The 20,600-nt window shown below is 42.0% G+C and overlaps 2 protein-coding genes across 15 annotated transcripts in view; both read right to left on the bottom strand.

Annotated features, from left to right (window-relative positions):
• Positions 1-2,145, bottom strand: part of LOC110976938 (adenylate cyclase type 9-like) — a 70,012-nt gene extending 67,867 nt beyond the window's left edge. For both annotated transcript variants that reach the window (XM_022230657.2, XM_022230660.2), the window contains exon 1: positions 1,876-2,145. The gene's annotated coding sequence lies outside the window, so the exon portion shown is untranslated. The remainder of the gene's footprint in view (positions 1-1,875) is intronic.
• A 947-nt stretch (positions 2,146-3,092) lies between these two features.
• Positions 3,093-20,600, bottom strand: part of LOC110976856 (C-Jun-amino-terminal kinase-interacting protein 4-like) — a 56,382-nt gene continuing 38,874 nt past the window's right edge. For 11 of the 13 annotated variants that reach the window (XM_087132527.1, XM_087132530.1, XM_087132531.1 and 8 more), the window contains 12 exons: positions 17,294-17,471; positions 16,320-16,487; positions 15,815-16,021; positions 15,140-15,341; positions 14,761-14,841; positions 14,034-14,101; positions 12,414-12,562; positions 11,434-11,605; positions 9,646-9,759; positions 8,720-8,896; positions 7,856-8,011; positions 3,093-7,173 (listed from right to left, as the gene is read on the bottom strand). In XM_087132527.1, the coding sequence (XP_086988653.1) occupies positions 7,043-7,173; positions 7,856-8,011; positions 8,720-8,896; positions 9,646-9,759; positions 11,434-11,605; positions 12,414-12,562; positions 14,034-14,101; positions 14,761-14,841; positions 15,140-15,341; positions 15,815-16,021; positions 16,320-16,487; positions 17,294-17,471 (1,803 nt within the window). In that variant the 3' untranslated portion in view covers positions 3,093-7,042. The remainder of the gene's footprint in view (positions 7,174-7,855; positions 8,012-8,719; positions 8,897-9,645; positions 9,760-11,433; positions 11,606-12,413; positions 12,563-14,033; positions 14,102-14,760; positions 14,842-15,139; positions 15,342-15,814; positions 16,022-16,319; positions 16,488-17,293; positions 17,472-20,600) is intronic. The other 2 variants (XM_087132529.1, XM_087132532.1) reach the window with 1 other exon arrangement.

Genomic DNA, 20,600 nt, shown 5'->3' with positions numbered 1-20,600 from the left:
ATGATTGACCACAAAGACTGATTTTGTCACCTTCCATTCTTGAAATCCTATGATCGAGGAGTGGGAGCTTGGGACAACCAATGGGAGCAGCTTTTGGAGTGTGATTGACAGTACCATATCATTGACGCCCTTTCTCCGAAGTTTTTTTGGCACTCCAGATCACCAGCAGAAATCGAATGAACTTTCACCAAACAGCCCCCAAAGTTTTTGTTGCAATAAAAAGCCCCAGATAGGCCTTCTGATGTACATAAGAGATGCTGCATACGTACAACAGATACTGCAGATATACATCAATGTCACGAACATTGACCTTTAATAGTGTCTAATGGTGTTATCCCCCACCCCACTTTTCAATTTTTTTTGGGCCTGGCAAGTCTTACACTTCCACCTTGCCCCAACCCCCCCCCAATACCGGCAAAATTTAGGCAGATGGAGGAATTCATCCATGTTGTCCAAACAACACAATTAGGTTGGTAATTTCCAACAACACAAATCAAATCATTTTAAAATAAAAATGTGGAATATTTCCTATTGTCTTAAACTTGGAGACAGTTTTGAAGCGTCGTATTTCTGATCGCGAGCTCATTATTATTTTGTGATCCAACTTTTTTTTTTACAATAAGACGTGCTATAATCACGAGGGATTATAGAATTATTTAATATAAATCCAGAATTTGGGATTGATAGTTTCCAGTTCAGAGTATTTCTTTCACAAAAAGCCCCACATTGCGGGCCTATTTTGGATAGAGACGGGCAACTACATTCAGAGCTGAGCACATAGTTTTGCTACTATTAGGGGGGTATCTTCGGGAAAAGGCGAATAAAAAAAATTCATAAAATTGAAACGAAAAGAGATCGGTCTGGCCCTATCTTGAATTTCCAGCGAAAAAAAATTATCTTGAAATTCCAGTGAAAAAATGAAGGCCATCCTCTGAGAGGTTCAATAGTTGGCGCTATTTCAGTCTATGGGCGCATATTTGGTGTAGTGCAACCATAAGACTCCGTGGGGCTGAGTTGACTCGAGGTGGGTCCGAGTTGGTGTGGGTCTGAGTTGGTTGTGGGTCCAAGATTGTAGTGGGTCCAAGTTAGTATTGGGTCCGAGTTGGTGTGGGTCCGAGTGGGTCTTGGGTCCGAGTTGGCATGGGTCCGAGTTGGAATGGGTCCGAGTTGACCTGAGCACTTTACATAAGCTCTCAAGACAGAGCACAGTCCACTAGACTACATACACCACTTGGAATCTGGTGGTAACAGTTTTGTAGGCTTACTTGGGTGTATACATTAAAGTGAGCACTGTCTACTTGTAGTCAGCTAAACATGCTAAATTAGTAAATTTAGTTAAATTTAGCCAATTCAATCCATCAACAGGCACTCCGTGTTAGTGTTTAATGCTTTGAACAATCTAATATGGAATTCTTCCCCTCAAACTAACCTTGACATGCTGGAATAGAAAATTGTGAAAGTTGCATATAGGCCTAGGCCTGTAGGTCCTTGATCATATTGATGATTGATATCACTTGTGATGAAGTTGGGGTATTTTTAGGCCTAGTAATCAGTAACAGGCCTAAATATTTACTAGGCCTAACGTTAGTCCTAGTTCAGTAGTTGCCGTAAAATATGCACGTAAAATTTAAAACACGAACTCATGTCTCACAGGCAGCCTAGTCCAAACACCGCAAAACGCAATCACGTGTGACTCAGTTGTCATGTAAAACGACAGCAAAGGTGGGCCGTCGAGACCTGTGTCGGAAACATGACAAAAAAGTCAAACTAGTCATCTACATGTAGCATGCATGTCTTGTGTTACTTCAAGCATGGAGCAACGCTCGTACTCGTCCTGGTGTTTACAATACATGGTGTAGGCCTACCGATCTGTACCTTCAATTTTCAGTTCCGCGTTCCACAACAGCCTCGATGCTGTGATCACAGGCATCCACTGGCATTGCTGCTCGAGTCCTGTGGGACCACATCTTGCTCCTGGTTACTGTGGCTATGGCCAGCTCAGCCTCCTTCTCTGCACGGGAGAAAAGGTGCCTTTGAGGCTCAGAACCAAGGCTCGCATTCGCCTCACCCATGAAGTTACCCGCTCCGTTGATATGGACTTGGCGACGATTGTACGTCTAGTGGTGCGCCTCGATCTTGTACTGCTGGCACATTGGTCCTAAGTGCCCCAGAATACAGAGGGCGTACTACTCTCTCAAGGCGCCTATTTGTGCCCCTGTACAGTGAGAGAGCGCTGATCTGTATACGAACTTGTGAGAGAGTCTTTCATGTTCATGCCTTCGCGCCCGGTTGGGCTGTTGGAAGGTAATTGCAGTAGCCCCGGCATTTTGCAGCATCATAAAAAATTGATACTGTTATATGGATGCCGGCGCTCGCTATACCGTGAAGTAGCAAACATGTTTTTCCCTTTTTGGTGCAGTTTTTTTTTCTTCATTGCACAGGGATCTGTGTTGTAAAATAACACGGGCGTGTTTGTTTTGTTCCGCACAGTTTTTTTTTTCACTTTACGTCCTCGGGACGGTTATTATTTATCCTCTGATTTCTTGTTTTGAAGATTAACATAATTGTACAAGGTTTTTGCTGTTGAACAGGAAAGCAAACTCCTTGATTTGGCCATAGTAGTCACCTCCTGGTCCCCAGGGGAAATCACCGCCTAAGACAGGCGCTGGTTAAAGAGAGAAGACTCCGAAATGGCAACAGCAATGTACAGTAGGTCTGACGCCAGTACCCGGTCCGCTGTGTGCTGACCCGGCTCAGGACGGCTCACCCCAGGAAAAAATTGCTCCCGGTAGAAACACGAAAGAATTATGAGGAGTGTCTCGTGAAACACAATTCCTGATGACTTGTACATACTGCTAAGCATAACTCGAATGATCATGACGCGTATTTCCACTTCTTTTATGAACCTTTAAAATGTTAAGAGTTTCACCAGTGCCTTTGGTCGAAATTCGTGCACATCTGCGCAACTCACCGGGACACTGGAAAACTGATTTTATTGGGGAGGGGGTTGTTTCTATTTTTGGGGTTTATTTTGTTTGGGCCAGGAAGCACGAACGGACTGAATTGGACGACACAAGGAGCTTGCAACAAACTTCATCACAGTGAAATGCTCGTTGTTTATTCAATAACATTCATAAAAACAAGCCACTAAAAAAAAATAAGGTAACAGCAGGGATGTGCCTCACCAGCTTACGGCGGAAAACCTGACGACTCTGAGGAAGCAATGTACACGTACTGGTAATCAATGAGATGTGGCGAGCGAAGATGTAACAAGTATTCATTACAAGCATAAAGGCCACTAAAAAGAACCACTTTGACCAATAAAACTTGTTTTAAGACTCAGCTTCAAACCACAATATATATGAATTATAAATTTAAGTGGCCTAGTCTACAAAAGAATAGTCTACTGAAAATCAGTCTTGGGTTATTTAAAACACCTATTATCTTCAAAATTAATATATTCATGCGAGATATATACACAGCACTTAAATGCAATACTTTGTGTTAGTAATGGTTATAACTTACAATTTACAACTGAATCAAAACCACAAAGTAATAAAAAATAAATAAAAAGTATTCACAGTTTATTCAAATTAAACAGTCTAAGCAACTATAACAACATTGTTACTTTCCTTCAGAATGCGAGTGTGACAAATTTCTCAACACTGTAAGATTCTGCAAATGTTACTTTAACTGTCACCTCCAAATTAGAAACTGTTCTAATCAATGAACCACACAAATGTGCCATGTACACTGAAAATTGTAGAACCCTTTAAGCACTCGCCCCTAAAGGCTACCCAAACTTTGAACTCGCACTTTTCTCAGATGATATGAGGCAATAATTATGCATGTACATGGGGCTAACTTCAGAGCAAAGCTTTCAACAAGCTGATTTAGAACAAATGACATCGAACAGAACTCTTGTGTAGCCCCCCCCCAACACAAAGTTGCCATTTTAAGGGGGTACAACAAGAGCGGTTGTCCTCATCTTTAAACTTCTGACAGCTAGAAATCCATCCCCAACATATACAGACAAAAAGTAAGATAAACACTGTAAAATTCTAACCGAATATTAGAGCAGCTGGGGTTGCTTGGCTCCTGGTATGTTTACTGTAATCACCTGGCAAACACTGGAGAAAATCTCGGATAAAAACTCACTGAGCTCTGAAACAAAGTTGATCCCTCACCCTGAATGTACCCCCCATTGCTACTTTTTTATACATCATTGCACAAGTTTTGTATTTCATTCCAAATCCAAATTACAACAAACCGATTTAAATCCGTGACAACAAGCTTTATGTGTAAAAGAATGATTGACCATTAAAACAAACTGGGTAGATAGTGTACTATGCACTGTCTGACGTAGGGGATACATCGTGGATATAAAGTGATTACAATCTTAGTATTACAGATTTTTTTTAGCTGTTTTCCCGTCATCTTTGGCCTAAAACAAACATTTTGCCATAAACAAAGTTGAATCTGACTCAAAGGTATGGGAACTAATATGATCAAACCATTCCAACCAGAACAGTCATCACCTCCCAGCCCCCTTTCCTGAAGGGCTAAAAAATATTCAATTTTCTTAATTAAGTACCATGGCTAACAGTAACAGCCTAATTTAATCTAAGTGTATTAGATGTCAGACTACACCACCCGAGGTATTACCAATCTTATTCAGAAGACTTTGGAGCAAGTCATACAACGGCTCAGCTGGTCAGAAGACAGGAATCTGCCACAGGAAACTAAGGAAGTGATACAGGTCACAAGACAGCTTCACTCTGTTTGACTGATCATGGCCTCACCATCAGCCTTGAGTCAAACTGAAATAGATGGTAAGTCAGGAGTCAAAGAGTCACCTTACATCAGGTATCAATTCTGTGTTCAGAAGAGCTGACCAGCCCAAAAAAAAAAGAGAAAAAAAAGAAAGAAAGAAAGAAAGAAAGGAAACGCATTCCATTCCAGCTGGCGCCTTGACATCTAACTGGTAGTTTGCTCACAGTTCGTGTTGCACATCTAGCTGGTAATCCAACACCTCTATGCTATTAGCCTGACAGGTGGCACGGCTACAGTTCTTAACTTGGCCATAAGAGAACCGCTGTCTCGAGCAATTTCTGGTACTGTTTTAACCAATGTGCCTCAGAGAAGCCACTGTTGCTGAGGTACATCATTGTGAATGACCAACCGAGGCAAAAATTACAGTCTATTTGGGTGAATCAGACAGCAATCACTGTTTTCTAAGCTTCCACAGGACACTACGACAAAGCCAAGTACTGGCTCCATCGAACATCACCGCTTGAAACTAAACAGTCTCTCTCGGTCACACAAGCAATCCATAAATTGAGTCCTGGAAGCCTGATTACTCAAAAACAATTTCAGAAGGAAATCAGTTGGATGTTTACCCTAGAGTGGCAGTTGGTGCAAATATCAATGAGTAACTGGTGTTGCCATCATAGATTAAGGATAAGACGTCTAATGTGTCGTCTGGGAGTAGCTTTCTTTCTCAAAAAATTTGACCCATTGCTAAGAAGCACACTTGATTACTGCTTACAAGTATTGGGTCCCTCATATACAACATACACAGTTCAATACCAAATAATTTCTAAAAGAAACTCAATGCCAACTCATCATTTTCAATATTTCAAAACCACACACCAAGAGGCCAATATTAAAATTTTAGATATGTGGCAGCTAATACTGATTAAAATCAACCACTCAAAACAAATATGCCCCAAGGAATTGGTTTTTTTTTGTGGACTAAAACTGGTAGTATTTACATGCAATGCACCATTAAGATTATGTACAAGCATTGGTAGTGGCATGCAGGCAAGAATCTAATTCGAAACATCTTTCTTAAAACTTAACTCCAAAATAAGATTTACCAGAGAGGACAATGAGAGATACCTAACAACTGCCAAAAACACTACAGGACTTTGAGGATGGAGGAAGGTACAGAGATTAAGCAAGAAGCTGACAGAGAGATATGGTGGACAAACAACGAGGCAGACAAGTAGTCTTTATCCAGGCCCCCATGGCACATCTTCAGATGAGGCTGTAGACGGTGCTTGCAAGGACACTAGCTGAAATGCTGAAGAAAACTGTAGTCCTCCATTCTTTTGATATGTCTTAACTTTGGAAACAGTTTATTGGGTGACTGAAAGGGACGCGTGTTTATAAATTATTCTGGCCAGTGAAAAATGGACTTGCTCAAACGTGGGAAGATCTAACATCCATTAAATCATGACAAAAAATTCCTCTCCGATTGTCACGCATGAAGTGCAAAGATGAAAAACCTAATTAACTTTTCCCTTTTCATTTCAAAGTGTAATGTTTCAATTCAAGATAAGAACGACTGTAAACGATTATGGATTAGCTATTTTACATCTATTTACACTTCTTACGTTTTTTTTTGGCAGTAAAGTAACGACTTTTCTTTAGGCTCGGCAATATGCACATTACATTTAACACTTGCAAAACTGTCTTGTAGCTTTTCCTATCTATTTGAGGTTTTGTTCAATGTTTAAATTCTCAAGATTTACTTAATTCTTGCTGCATTTTCAAAAACATAATTTCACTTGAATTTATGGATGGTTGCAAGACACATTATAGGCAGATTAATGCACAATTCTGTGACTGGTTTAACGTAGCAGTTCCTTGTAGATAAGTGGTCTTTATATTTCCATGTGAATCCCACGATTTAGTGCAAAAAACATTTGTTGCTTTGCATACATCTAGACAACTCACAAACAATGTGAGATGGAGTCAGAACGAAGTCAGGATAGTTGTGTCTGGATTTGGAGAAATGTTGAGTGACAAGCCCTTTACTGTGACTAGGGGATTGATGACTGTTAAGCAATGATTACCCCCCCCCCCAAATAAAAACAACATCTTTGGTTGTAACAATGCCACAGTTTGGGTTATCAGCTTCCTGCTTGATCAGTTGAGGGCAGCCTTAAATTACAATTGCCGCTGCCCTTCTGATAAGCCTCGGTCTAGGCTTCCCTCAGCCCCGTCTAGCTTCTGGGCCCTACTGGTGGGCATGTCTTCACTCGGCGACCCCCGACACCTGCCAGACAATCAGGTGACTCCTCTCATTCCGTGCTGCCCGGGAGGAGTTGGTGAGATCATCACCGTAGTTGTTGCTTGCTGTGCTCTCATCTTCCTCATCTCCGTCACCTAAATAAAAAATTCACAATGGGCAAAACACAAGACAAAGTTTCAACAGAATCGGCAAAAAAGCATGGTGCTTTGGAAGAGAGAAGTGTAGTTAATATGAGGTGCACATGGCTGAATAGGGCACTTTTCTGATGATTTGAGTGTTTTTCAGAAACTGAGTATCTTCCTTCAGAACAGTCACAAAAGTCAACATTGAAGCCTTTTTTTTAAGATCTGAATTCCTTGTGAAAAGTCCAGCCCTGTGCTTTAGGACTCACAACAAATTATTACGAGGATTGAATCAGTTGTTTCTGGTAAGTTGTTATCTTTGAATGTTCAATTAAAAGGTGAACTTCCCTTCTGTGAAAGGCTGCGCTGGCAAATGTAAAAGTATCAGGAGATTCCTGACGGGTATCAGGAGATTCCTGACGGGTATCAGGAGATTCCTGACGGGTATCAGGAGATTCCTGACGGGTATCAGGAGATTCCTGACGGGTATCAGGAGATTCCTGACGGGTATCAGGAGATTCCTGACGGGTATCAGGAGATTCCTGACGGGTATCAGGAGATTCCTGACGGGTATCAGGAGATTCCTGACGGGTATCAGGAATACGGACGCTCTTTCAGCTATTTTCTCACCACAGAGGTTCTATACCACACACCCAGCACTCAGCTAAGGTGGAAAGTGATCCTGATAACTGACCTGCCCTGAAGTCAATGTAGCCCTCTCCTCCACTCATGACCAGCATGTTCTTGATGGCTGCCCTGTCTGTGGCTGGCTTGCTCTGGGCGACGTCCAGCGAAGAACTAGAGCTGGAGGCACTGACTCCACCTGCTGTGCCTGAGGGCAAAGAGGGTTCTTGGATAAAAAAGGGTACTTTTTACTGACGGTGTGTTAGTACAGAAATGAAAATAAGGCATGTTAGTGAGCTCTTCAGGAGACAAAGGGACAATTTCTTCAATGCACTGAGCGAATGCAAGTCTTGCTTAACAAAAATGAATTACCGGCTGAAATACCACAGGACCTGTATGGCTCTGACTGGTTCACAGCCATTTTTTTCCTCTGAGCATTGAATTTGAGCAGTATTGTCAGTAGAGAAGCTTCATGTGACTGATCCCTGGAACTCTGCACATAATGCACCGTCTGTCACGAACTTCCAAAGCAGTTTTGACTACTCCAGAAAGTTTTTATTTTGTGTGTACTTTTTATATGAGACATTTTACCACTGAAAATGTGCATTTGATGTTTTGAAACATTTTTAAAATTTTTATTCCAATGAGAACACCATCAAGACAAACATAAAATGAAAGAACTAGACCCCACTCATTGCTTGGAAAAAAATTACAAGTTAAGAAAAAAGTGGTCCTTTACTTTTTTGAGTGGTGTATACTACAACACGTGACTTCAGTGCACTTGTACAACTCAATGTACAGGGATACTGGCAGAGCAAACATGACCAATCATCACCATCAAATGCCAACTTTTAGGATTGGTTTCCTGAACAGTAGTTTCAGAGGGGCGCTGGGGTGGGGGTTAAGCGTAAGGGTGGGGTTGATAGTGTCTCACCTGGTACAGCCACAAAGAACTTGACCGCGTCCCTGTGACCGTGGAAGGACAGCTGTGCCTGGGTGATGCTGCAGAACGGTATGATGTTGCCGGGACGGACATTGTCTGACTTGCTGTCGGAGTAGACCCTGATGACGCCGCCTGGCCTGCTGCCTCCTGTCGGGGTAGGCTTTGTTGCTAGGCAACGGAAGGGGAAATTACTCAGTCAAACATGTTCAAATAGGGTCTTGGGTCAATCGCAATGCACTTCATCACAGGCAAAACCACGACGACACCACACAAGCCTCTTGTTGCAGTTGGAACTGATCTCGCTGAGTTTTGTACATAAAACTGATCTCACTGAGTTTTACGAGTAAAAAATTTTTGAATTGATGTCAAAAACGAGTAACTGGGTAAAATGCTTTTTGTGTCCCTGTGAACTCCCCTTGCAAGCACCCCCTCAGTGGCTGTAACAAGAGAGGCTATGCTGGACCTACAATGGTTTGCACACATTCATAGTGTGGGTACTATACCGTGTGTGTGTGGGTCATCACCACATTATGGGGGGGTATTGTGACAGGCAAATTTGGAGTTATGGGGACATTTCACTGTCCCAACAACATTTTTGGTCCACACGAAATCAGTGTAATGACAAGTGTATGTCCCTGCAAACAACAGAACAAGTATGTGTGGACAGGGAAAGTTGGCCCTGCAGGATGTCGCTGTTTGGGCACTGTCCACATTGCCTTGGCAGCGGCTTGAGATTACAAACGACTCCTTGAGGAGTGGCTGTAGCAATGGATTTAGACACAGCCTAGGTATTTAGGTAACAAAGCATCCCCCTTTGTTCACATGGAATGATTTCCCAGTTGTTCTTCAAGCAAAACACAAACCGACTTACGACATCCAAGTGAATGAAGAGCAGACACGTTAGTGAATCGACTTACTTTCTGTGAGCGGTATGGAGATGATGACACCATTGCCGGTACCCACCCATAGCCGGTTGCAGGCTATCATCAGGGCAGTGATGCGTACAAAGGAGAAACCTAACTTTCCAGTGCCTGAAAACAGATGCAAGACTACAATTATCACCAACATCAATAAGATAAAATATAACCTGCTTTGATTGCTCTTCCAAGTGTTGTTTCCTAAAGTAAAGTGGTAATAAAATGCTTGACAGATCATCAATAGAGTGTTGGTTTTCATTGGTCCACAAGTCGGCACTCCACTCCACTTACGCCACATTTTATTGCGTAAGTTGCGCAACAAATTAGGAGCAATTTCATGAAACATATGCACTGCTGAAGTATACAACTTACACAACAAATTACGGCTTAACTTACGCAGTCATTTTAGGTGGTGTAAGTTGTGCCAAAGGAAGTGAAAATGAATGATTTGACTGGCTTATCGTGTTTGGTTAAGACTCATCATTGCTGAACTTAACAAGACTTATACAAGAAACGTACAACTTTGTTGTAAAAGGTAATGAAAAACTTGTTTGGCTGTAAGGGAACTGTGAGATTTTCTGAAGAGAAAAGACAAAAACTTTTACAAAATGACAGGCGGAGGGGATTCAACGACTGTCAGATCACTGTTGTGATATTGAAAAGGAACAGCCATCCTAAATGCTGTTTTCATCCTCTTCCAACTTTTTGTGAAATCAAACGTAAGTAACTTGCAGAGCTACAGCATAAATTTGAGGCACAAGGCTTAATAATTTCTAAAGTTGCTTATGCATGGTTCAAAGTTACGCCAATTTTTACACCTTTTATTGGTTGCAATAATCACATTGGAAGTAAAAACAAAAAATTAGCTGACCGGAGGAAAAAAAGTTGCATGCCTCCACTTCAAAATTTGACATGATTCAACATGATATAAACATTCAAACCACACATTTCCTTCGATGACAATGTTTCCAACCAACTCTGTTGTTGGTTAGAAAACTTTGCACAGCATGCAGGTGTATGGTTCCTTGCTCGCTATGTGTACAGTACTTTTTCAGGATAGCGCAGTCCAGGATAAATTAATCTGCCAACCACAATTTGAAGCCATTAATGGCCTTGGCTCCACTCTCGCATGTAGATGGTCCCCTTTAATCCATCAAGTGCTATGATTTGTGATATGCACGCACACCCCAAGGCTACAAATGCACATGTGGGATAAGGTGCCATCACATAAGTGGTGTCTTTTAAATGCCACGTGATATGCTCTAAGCCTATCATGCGACAGAATCTGAGATTGAGGATTTATAATCACAACTGTTCCAACCGATTCCTTCTGACAGGCTGAAGTTGACATCATGCAAGACACGAATTTGTGAGACAAGGTCATCAGTCCGGGGTATTACCACATACGGGCATAGTCATCTTTCCCTACTGATACAGCAATATTTATGCAAATTCAACTTTAACATCTCAAGTTGGCAACCACAAATTTTAAATCCCATTGTTACAAACGTGTTTTAGAACTTCTAGTTTACGTCTGTTGTCAGGTTTTTTTGCACAGCCAATCAAATTTTTGCAACTGAAATTTTTCGTAAGTGTTTTTTTGCCATATGCTGCAATGTTGAAGAAAAGCACCCAGCAAAATGGAAACACCCATACAATCCATGGCAGGCTGATAGAACATTGTGATTGGTCAGATTGAGCAAGATTTGTGACATAATGGGCCGTCCAAATATGGTAATAATCCAGACTGGTCACAGTGTCTATACTCTGCAGAAGGAGACAACTCACCCAGCATCTTGCTAACATAGGGCTCAATGTCCACGTCTTGCAGGTGCTGGTAGGTGTGCGCGTGGTACAGGCGCAGTGTGCTGTCCAGCCGGATGGACACCCACACCCCATCCCCTTGCCAGGCTACCTGCCGCACCTGGCTCTCCTTACGGGGGTGGGCGTCAAATGATCGCTGTTAACAAGTTGGAAAAAGACACCTTAAGACAACTAGTCACAGGAATTTTAACAAAGCCTGTCAGTCATCAAATCATCCAATATAGGCTGTGTCTGAATCTGTTGCCTACAGCTAGGTCTAGGTCTTCGCTCCACTGGAAATACGTGGAGATGCGCAGACAATTGACCTAGCCGTAGCCCTGAAAGCCCATTTTGGACACAGCCTTAGCATGTTTAATACATCGTAGGGGTAAGTTTAACAAGAATTATGCGTTGTAAGGGCCTATGAAGAAACCCAACATGCTCACAGTGGAGATTCGAACCCAGGACCAGCAAGATAATGGAACAGGTATTTCAGCCATTCAACCACTGGGCCTGCTAGCATTTGTCTGGGTGTTTGCAAACTGACACTAAAGCTGGATGAATGTAAGATACTCTAGTACTGACACAATTAAGTTTCTGCTATTCATGTTTACTTTTGTTATTCCTTAAAAAAGAAAAACCCAACAGCTTCACATATTTTCTTGGAACCCGAATCGGTGGTGTTGGCACGTCCTCACGTAAATGAGGACTGCTACTTTTCTGGGAAGTTCTATGGGTAGAGAAAGATGGCTGGTTGCTGATTGTGGCAATATATTATATCCAGGCTTTCTGTGAAGATCTTCTTTGGTGCGACACTATTCAACAATAGTGAGACAATACCCTCATGCAGAGAGAAATAACGCTAACATGACGAAAGCGTAACGATTTAACAACTGCAACTTCCTGAAAGCCGGATATCTGCTCCAGACATGTTGAAGTACTCCATTCATCTACTATGGCCTCACCTCAACTTTAAGAGTCTGTGGATGTATGACGTGCACTTTATTCCTGAGACCACACCAGATCCTGTCATACACCAGGACCATGCATCGTATGGAGTATTGAGGACGGCCAAGGTCCAGAATGTGGTAATTGCTCAGGTCCCATTGACCATCTATAGGCAACAGAAATAAATGTCATTTTTTTTTGGTCAAAGATAGCTGACCATGGTGAATTTTACAATGTGACCACTGGATATGAATAGAATTATTTGACCATTTCTCCAGTCCCCAGGTACAAAACTAATTCATCTTCTTTAGTCTTCCACAAATATTTATCAAATTGGATTTTGAGAAAGATTTGGTTGATGGTTTATAGTTAAGGTTCAGTACATTACGTGTTAGTATGTACGTAATTTCAGTTCGTATGTATGATCTGGGAAACTAAAACTACAGAGGGCAGCAGACAATTTTGACATTACACTCTGGCTGAGTTTGGGCAGCCTGTTTTTGGAATGGATACTGTTTTTGCACACAAATGGCGGGAGCATGACCCAAGAACACTGCTTTTGGAAGAAGATCAAACACCACTTCCTAGTCAGGGTTTTGCACAACGCATGGAAAAAATGCGCAGGGTTTTGATTTTTGAAGAGCCACACAAGGAATGACATGGTCAACAAAGCTGGAGATGATGGAAAATTTTTGTAATATTAAAAATAATCGATAGCATAGACACAAATGTGCCTTTTTAAATAGGAAAGAAGGCAGCTCAGAATGTTAACCACTACCAGCCGGGGACTCCGGGATCGGAGCCGTATGGTTTATATGTGTGGCCGGGGTCTCCGAACTCGGACAAAGGAAACAGGGCCCTGTAACAAAAGACCGTACTCCGAACAAAAGACCAGGCTGCTGGGCATGACCGGCATTTTTCACTCTCAAAAGTGGTGATAATCCAGCGTTATTTTGAAACCGTATACCAGGGTTTGGGGTATTTAGAGCAAGCGGATTACCACCGGGGACAAAAGCTCTCCACCACCGCAGCGATGAGCCACACAGCACCGCTGCATGCTAATCTGGCCCCTATTGAAAAGAGGTCAGCAGTGCACTGAGCCAGGTTCGTGAACAAAAGACAGCTGTGTAACACTGCACAATCTGGTCTCTGTTTACAAGGCTGCAGGCCTGGCTGAAATATTCGGGCGTCAATGAAGGTCACCTGTCAACTTAGAGTAGTGCCTGAAGATTACTCCGTGCGGCTATAAACGACTGTTAAATGGAATGATGAATTGTTGAAGGATTTTGAAAACGGAAAAAATGATAGTCATGCCGGCCCAGCATCCTCAACGTTGAAAAATGCCCCGGTCCGAAGTGGTTAACATGAACCCTTAACTAATCATTAACCCTTCAATAATGCACGTGGATGCCGTCATGTCGTATGTTGCTTGCCACTAACTACTGTTCATGAACATACAAGAACAAGCCGCCAAAACTTAGCCTTGGTCTAGTGTTTGTCCCTCTGGATATTTCTTTTCCTCTTAACTGAAGTTCCATGATAACTGGCCAGAAAAAGAGATGAATACTTCCATAACTGGGCAAGGACAAACTTTGAATCCACAGAGGGCAGTAAACAGAATATTTGAGCTAACTGACCTGCTGATCTGTGGAAGACTGCTATTGTGCCATTGGCCAGGGCTGCCAGAACACGGCCCTTGGTGTGCCTAAACAAACAATACCAAACCTTAATTACTTTCTTTTTCAACTGAACAAGGAAAACTACCTACAGCCACCCAAAAAGCAGCAATACCAACAGGTGAACAGAAAACATTGGTTAGGTGCTTTGGAAGTCCTGCAGTCCATATGTTTTAACCATTCGAGATAGTTTATTAACACATTTTTGTATAATCTGAGATGATGGCACGACAGTGATGGTACCACACTTATGCACATTGTTAATTTTGATGCATGCAGCAGGAGCATGTAACGCCATGAACCACCTGTGCACAGTGTGGTGCCACCCAAATAATGGCTTTCAATTCTGGTTGTCGGATGAGTCTAAAGGCTGAACAAGAAAAAGAAACTTAATGCCACACTACAAATGACGGTCACAAGAACTGTGGTAATAGAGGCAAGAGCTCAACTTTACAGGGATGTTCATTCTTAACAAATTCCTAAAAAACCAGGAATATGTGACTGCTAAGAAGAAATCTCAAGACCTCCGTGCTCACACCTCTCGACTCCATTTTCACCCAACATTTACATGTCTTTTCACAGCTAGCTATATCACAACACAAAGAGGCATTATAAACAAGGAAAAGTGTGTTCTCTACAGAGTGCAGTTTTATAATTGTTTTTTCTTAATGATATTCCTTGTACTCACACTATTGATAAGATAGAATCCTTGAGTTTGATTGAATGCAGACACCTCCGCCATTGGGACACGGCTGAATGGACATAGAGACTATGAAAAACAAAAACAAAATGATGGGCCACTTGAGATGAAATACATTTGATTTAGTTTATAACTGACAAACTAATTCTGGACTAGCAACAAGTAAAACTGAAAAAGGGAATATCAATTATAAATTGCATAAAACTAAAAAGTAAGGCAGAACTTTCCAGAAGTTTAAGGTCATGCAGAATGTCTTAACAAAACACCATCTATCGATGAGGTAAACAAAAACCCAACTAGCATATAACACCCAAGAGACAGTGTGACATGCCTAGTGCCACACATGGTGACAAACCCTGTCACGTACCATCCATCCTGTGCCCCCAGCCACATTGTGGGCTTAATGCTAGTCATCTTCTCAAACTCTTCGTGCATGACGTCATTCTCGGTCGGGGCACTGGACAGCCCGTCCTTCAGCAGGTCACTGGCCCCAGTTGTGCTGGACCGGTGTCGCATGATCTCCAGTGGAATGGGGTCGGAGGTCACACCTAGGGGGTCACCGGAGTGCTCTGGAAAAATTACCATGCAGTTAAGAACTTTCAGTGAGTAGTAAATTGTAGGTGTGAGGTTAAGCATGGTTTGGCTTACAGATGGCATTACGTGCATGCAGTCTTCCACCTTTTGGCAATTTTATCTTAAGCCAAGTTCATATACAATTCAACTTTTGGTCAATATTCATAGTTTCATTGTGACAACCATTTTTACAATTAGGAACATATCAAAGTGGACCCTGACAAGTAAGTTGAGAATTCAATCCCTTGAACTGCTGATGCAGGACTTAATACTCCTGTATAATGACATCACATCTACACCATGCTCTGCTCTGAAATTTTGCATGAAATATGAAGAGGATTTGCCAGCTTTACTGGAGCTCGGTGGTATCTTTTTTTGTGAAGAGAGTGCTCCGGATTAAACAGAAAAATCACAAGCTCAATGGACTTTGAGATTGGAGCTATGTAAACTAGTCTGTCTAATTACTAACCTGAGTCTGCACTTGAGGTTGAGTTGCCCCTGCCAAAGTGGTCCTCCCGAACGATTCCCTCCATCCCGACGGTGTCGGCCAAGGGGGCCGTGGTGGCAGCCTTGGTGATGGACTGCTCTGCATCTTCCACTGAGGCAATGTTGGAGAACTTGGCATCGCCCACTTCTGCTTTGAATTCAGTGCCTTCTTCACCATGGTTGGTGTCGCCTAGAAAGGCACAGGGTGAGGAGAAGGTCCAAATTGGTTTTTTATATGTCACTTTTCTTTAATGACAGGGCACTGGTATTGTCCTTATTTCTTTCCCTCTTCATTACATTTTTCTTTTTGTACTACTTTCCTTCCTTTTCAAAGGTATAGGAAAATATGTGAGAGTCCTGTACTCTGTTTCCTGCACAAACTCTTCTATTTTTGTTAAGTTTGTCACAGATATTTTTATTTGAAACTTTTGAAGTGAACCGGGGCTAATTTTAAGGCCAGCTCAATATCACAGCCACTTTTTTCTCACCCTTTTCAGAGTTAGGCGTTGAGCTCCTGGGTGTGACAGGAACACTGACGGTTACCAAGGTGATGTTACCAAAGCCACTGTCGCTGCCATTACTGGTGACCGAGTTGACTGATGCTGTGTCATCAGCTGCTTCAATGTCTTCAGATGGATAATCGCTCTCCATTGCTCCTGGTCACAAAACAATACTCATCAAAATTACAAATCTTCGAATCCTGCCCTTTCTTTGACCAACTGATGTATGCAATGACCAACAGGAGACAGAAGAGAAGAGATTAAAAAGTATACAAAAGAAATGGTAGAACTAGAGGGAGTTCCTGACAGGTTCTTGCAAAGCTAAAAATATTCCTGACAGTTTCATCAGGATGTGTTTAGGGAACCTTCTAGAATTCTGGGCAAAGAAACCGTCAACAAGATTTGAAAATTGAAAATTCACGAAACTAAAAAGCATGAAGCCCTATTCACCGAATTAAAGGAACCATGCAATACAATGATTTTCTACAACCCTTGAAATTGCACCTTTGTTTCAATTAACCTTTTAGAAAATGTTGTTTTGCTATTTCAATCTGTATTTGGAGCTTTTGGGGTTTGTATGCTGATGTGAAACTGCATATTCATAGGCAAAACTGTGATGCTTGCCAAGGCACTGAATCTCCATGTTACACTGATATGTACACAAAAATAGCTGGAATTTTTTTTTTCAATTTTGCTGGAGTAAATTTTCTTTCCAGTACACTCAACTGCAAAAGGCTTTCCAACGTTTTGAAGAAGAGTATAATGATGCACAAAATAAGAATCTGAGAAAACTCATTGGATGGATCCTTTAAGTGTCAGCATTTCAGTACACTGTCTTGATTCAAAGATTTGGCATACTACTGCAGAAGAGAAATTATGCATCAGTGTGCTATTCACAATGAGAAATAATGGAAAGGAACTCCATAATACGAGGTGTTTTCACTCTCACCAGCATCACATACCTGGGACGCTGGCAATGCACAGGATGTGGGGGTTCTTGACAGGGAAGGAATCCAGCAACACCTGGGGCTGGTTAGCATCAATCACGGTCACCTTGCTGGCGTCATGAGCCGTGGTGCCTATCCACACTAGAGAGGATAGCTGGTTCTTGCCACTGTCGCAAATTGCCTTCTGCTGTTTCTAAATTCAAAAAAAAAAAAAAGGAAAAATGTTCACGTCTGGATCATCTTGACCTAGGAATGCTCAGACTCAGTTGAAACACTCTTCCTTTGGAAGCTATTCCTGCTCAAAAGAATTTTAGGTAAAAGAAATTTAGGAAGCATCTCAAAGAGTGTTCCAGCTGTTTGGAAGCAATTTGAGGGAGCTTTGTCTGTTTCATGTTGATGGTTCCATGCAACATGGCGAGTTGTTTATTATAGAACAGGTCATTTCCAGGCTGGCTTGCTCCTAGTTGAAATAGTATAATTAACATTTGCTGACTGCTGTGATGTGGGATGTGATATTTTGAAAACCCCAGGGAGCTCAAAATGCCATACCCCACATCACAGTAGGCAACAATTGTTGTCATATCTCTGTCTTGATGTTTTCCACTTATTTTCCTAATCTATGGAAAAGCAAAGGCGACAAGAAATATTTGAACATTGGTGATTAGTGATCCCTGTATAATGCTGAACACTGCTTGGCACACATGCACATTTGCATGCTGCAAGCAATATCATACAACACTGGCTGATGTGATGTCCAACTGTGAGTGTGAGATGTGATTATGTTGCCCTGTCATGTGATTGTCCTGGGCCAATGATAAAGAGCATTCAAGATAGAGGTATGGCAAATAATGGTAGAACAACATGAAAATTAGAAGCTATGAGATGACTATGGTACATTAATTGCCATGAAAGTTCTGTACTCAGAAGGAGCTGACGAGACAGTGCTAATGCTATGAAGCTAGTAAGTATGTGACCTGTTGGGACTAGATCAGCAATGTCCCCAAAGGGACTGTTCCATGTAATATGACGCCAAAGTCAAAATACAGTAAACAACATTAAAAAAAAAAATAATTTGGGAGTTTTTGGTACCATTTGATTCCTTAACTCTTCAAGATTTCTGCTATTCCTGTGTCTCCCCTATCAAAATGTCAATAAAATTGTGTTTTCTGAAGTAAACAACGCCTTTTGCGTAACCCTCACAGCGCCCGTGCATAGGAATGAGCTAGTCGGGAGCCTCAGGCAAGGTATCAAAATACACGGCATTTCCTATTTTTGCCACTGGTATCCATACCATAGATGTCTGTTATGTTACCAACGAGAAAAGAGGCGGCAAATGGGGGGGGGTTCAAAATAAACAGAACGTACGCTGAAATTCTCAACAACCACGTACATCATAAAAATAGGCTGTCTGATTGGACTATTTGATTGGAAACGTGATGTTGAAGATGCTGCCCAACCAGCACGCCGTTTAATGCTTAACGCGTCTGACCTGTCTCAAATCAGTCGTGCTGAGTTTGTTGCCAGCCTGACCTTCCTCATGCAATAAGGATGAGCGCTGACGCATACGTATTCCGAGATTGGACAGACTCCGTACAGAATGCAGAGTTTGTTGTACAAGCTGTGCTCCTTTGTTGCTTGGGTCTGAGCTTGAGAGGTGACATGTACGTGTATCGTCTGAGAAATTCACGCAAAATCTCTCTGTGTAAACATTTCAGCAAGTTTTCCTGATTTAATTACTGACTGTGTTATTGCTGTTTTCATAATATTGTTTGGAATTGTTGAATTTTTGCATTCGTGTGGGAAAACGACTGAACTGATGGCCCTGCATGAAGCTCTGAACTCCACTCGGGAAGCCAACAACATGCTTGGCTCTCATACGGATGAACATGCTCAGCCGTGTCTGATCACCGACCATTTGGAGTACTTCAAGTCATAATCTACCTGCATCACCATCACTTCTTTGGGACTTGCGGACTTGGTAAAGAGGTTGTTCATCTCCATAGCGACAACTGTCCAGGGTGCAACAAAAACAGGTGATATTTTCTTCACATTCAGGATATTTTCGGATTCAATTGACAAGTTCCCTTTAAATGTTAGATGTCAGTTAGGAAAAGTAAGACCTTAGAAGCATCTGGCAAAGAGAGGAAATTGAGTGTTTACATAGTCAGTGGGTGGACAGGGGAAAGGTCACTATGCCCATTAGAGCTGGTTCGTACTCGCTGCATTTGCACACATGCAAAACGTAATGTGAACGCCACATTTGACGTTCACATTTTCGTTTCTGAAGTCTGAGCTGCGCGAGAGACCTCCACATTGCGTAGAGAGTGACTGTACATGCATGATGCTGTAGCCTTAAACACGTAGGCCTTCACTTTAACTGTTACATGACTGTATTTACATTCTCATATTTAACTCCTTTGCTACGGAGGACTGCTACTACCGCACCGTTGTGTGAGGATTAGTGCATACCACACATAGAGTCTATTCACCATGCAGCTGCTGGTTCAATGGGGCCTGCTGCTGGACAAAGCCCTCCATTCAGGGCATACCACAGCCCAGCAGTCGCGGTCAAAATAATCCCGCCGTGAAGGGGTTAACTTACACAGATGCATGGTACATTACTGCAGAACCATCTACAGTTTGCACATGAGCATCACACTCAACTTCATGATGGTTGGACACACCAAGTTCACCTCCAATTGGTGTTTCAGCCTCCTGCAGCAGAAGTACTGATGCTCCTCCCTGTCATCCCGACAAGATACGGTAGTCTTCATGACCAACACCATGAACACCAGCATTGCTATAGGCATCAGGTGTGGAGCGTCTTCTAGTGGGCAGTGGGACTCGGGAGATATACGTTTCAACCATCAACTGGCAGGCATTCCTTAGGGAGTACTTCAAACCTCGTACTGGGATCAAGAGCTTTGATCACTTCAGGTGACAACTTACATTTTTGCCACATAGGCTAATAATGCTAATAATTAGCTCTGGAAAAAGTTATCTTTGAATAACATCTACACGTAGCTTGACTAACCTGGATTACCCGCACTGATGTTGATTACAAGATCAAGAACTATGTTTATCAATTTGCATCTTTCCCTTGGCCAAATGCTGTAGTAATTCCTTGAAAAAACCTTTCCTATTAGTCTTTTTGATTGCGTGTTGTAAATAATTGTAATTTGTAAGTCATTCCTTAATAGCCAAAGTGAGATATTACATGTATGTTGGCGTTATTGAGAATTTCAGACAATTTTTAAGACAGAGTTTCTTCTGCCGAACCTGGGGTTGTGTATGCATCTAAACATCCATCAGAAACTGAAGT

Source organism: Acanthaster planci, linkage group LG02 (assembly GCF_054643075.1).
Source record: "Acanthaster planci isolate LZ-2023a linkage group LG02, COTS_SCS, whole genome shotgun sequence".
NCBI classification, from domain to species: domain Eukaryota; kingdom Metazoa; phylum Echinodermata; class Asteroidea; order Valvatida; family Acanthasteridae; genus Acanthaster; species Acanthaster planci.
This window is presented reverse-complemented; position numbering and strand designations above follow the sequence as displayed.